The following is a 2,043-nucleotide window of genomic DNA, read 5'->3' on the forward strand; positions in this document are numbered from 1 at the left end:
TGCAGGAGCAGTTCTTCAATTGGCTGCAATGTTGCGTAGACATTTCCACGAGAAAATCTTTCGACATCACGAATATGACATTTCGGCTCTCGTACAATCTCATGTTCGTGATCGGTTGTCCGATCACGCGCACGTTGTACAGCAGAACAGATGGCGATTCCTGTCTCGCAACCAATTTCAAGACGCGGCCGTCGTCCGTTCCTGCAAAAACGACGGTGTGATGCTGGCTCGTCCTCACCACCAACGTCTTCAATCTGTAGCGTTTTCGAACGAGCGTAAACAACGGATCTTCCCCTACGACCGGCTCGTACATCAACGGATGCGATTTGATGAAATTTAGATTATCGTGCGAGAGCCGCCTCGAATCGGATGCGGAACAACCGCCCCGCTGCGAGTCCGCGATCGGCGACCACGGACACTTGGTCAGCTTGAGTAGACAGTTGTCGAAATTGTCCCTGATGTGGTCGAGGTCGAATCTGCACACCGCGGAAGCCGGCATCTCGTGATCTCCGGTCGTGAAGATTGCGTAATAGAAGATCTTCTTCCCTTCGACAACTCTTGCGACGTCCTGCAAGTAGTTAAAGTGGAAGGTGAAATCTCCGCGAAACGAACAGTCTAGTCTCGCTTTCAAAAAGCTCGTCCACGTCGATTCGAGTACCGCACTATTACCGCCTCTGTCCTGTGTACAAACACGGGCTATTCGGGAATAGTACATCTTCTCCGTGAATTGAGTTTCTATCGAAATTTCACGAAAGAATAAATAAACCTCGTTATCTTCCTGGTACGAGCCCACGAATACCAGGTCGTTGAGCCATATGGAATCTGACTTTTTGGATATGAGAGGCGGATACCCGCCCCACATCGACCTCGTGAACGCGGACCCTCTGCCGGTGAAATCGGCAACCGTCCCAGCGTAAAGGCTACCGTCCGCAAAGACCGTGGTGACCTTTTGGTCCACGCCGAACGGACACTTGTACAAAGCGTCCGTCGCGTTCGTCTCCCATCGATTCGCTAGATTCCACGTGTCGACCTACCTTCCCATTCAGAATAACGCATCTCGGTTTCTGCGCGTAGGTTCCGCAAACGAGCAGGTTCCCGGTCGTTGCATCTGGCGTTATAACTTTGATGTAATTCTGGCAATCCTCCTCTTCTCTTCCTTTTAGATAGCACGTTTCCATCGACATCGATTCCGGTATCCATTCCAAATTTGTTGCCGCTGACACGTCCAACCCTTCGTTCAGATCGAATGCGAACAGAGAGTTACTCGCGCCGACCAAAAGAGCCGGCCACTCGGCCATGACAAGTATTTCCGATATGTGCGTAATACCGATTTTCGTCGCTGAATCGTCGTAGAATTCTTTCGCCGAAGGCGTTACGTCTTCCGTCGGCATCGGGAATACTACGACGACGACGATGCAAAGAAGCTGAAATAGTAATATAAGATACATCGCATCCACTAACGGAATCCATATTGAGCCCTCCTCCTCTCACCACCCCATTTTATGTACTCGCCACCAAACGCACGTCGTCATCATCACGTGTCGTCGACGCATGCTTCGACGTACGCCAACATCGTTCGAGTCAACCACTCGTACGCGTGGTCGCAAACCGTACCGTATCGATCGTGGGAACAGACGCAGTAGATGTCATCCGTCAAGTCCGAATATACGCATTTGCCACCGTTATCTACGCATTTCGCGCAGTCCACTTTGCCCATCGGCTTCTCTTCCACCTGCTCGCACACCGGTCCCGCGAACCCTTCGAGGCACACGCAGTATTTGGACTTGCCGTCGGATTCCAAAGAACCTTTGACACCGCAACGACTATCGTCGCATTCGACTCTCCGTCCAAAGACGAACGTGGCCAGCACCGCGATACAACAGGCAATCAACACTATTACCAATATCACCCTGAGGTGGTGGTCGTGGGAGACGAAGTTATTGCCTTCGTTACGTTTACCGCTGTCAGGTTCGAATCAGGCGTCCATATTACAACGGATACCACAATAGCTAACGTAACTACGATGACGGTCGCGATGCTTAC

The 2,043-nt window shown here is 51.3% G+C and overlaps 1 protein-coding gene across 1 annotated transcript; it reads right to left on the reverse strand.

The window, feature by feature from the left end:
• Nucleotides 1-95: 95 nt before the first annotated feature.
• On the reverse strand, nt 96-862 carry LOC117118233 (semaphorin-6B-like; the record flags this gene model as incomplete). The annotated part of the gene is made up of 1 exon (XM_033262750.1): nt 96-862. A coding segment is annotated over exon 1 (767 nt), but the record flags the coding sequence as incomplete, so codon positions are not given.
• Nucleotides 863-2,043: the final 1,181 nt, after the last annotated feature.

The sequence above is a fragment of the Anneissia japonica genome, unplaced genomic scaffold (assembly GCF_011630105.1).
Source record: "Anneissia japonica isolate Jap-2015-1 unplaced genomic scaffold, ASM1163010v1 scaffold1691_len2060_cov184, whole genome shotgun sequence".
Taxonomy (NCBI): Eukaryota; Metazoa; Echinodermata; class Crinoidea; order Comatulida; family Comatulidae; genus Anneissia; species Anneissia japonica.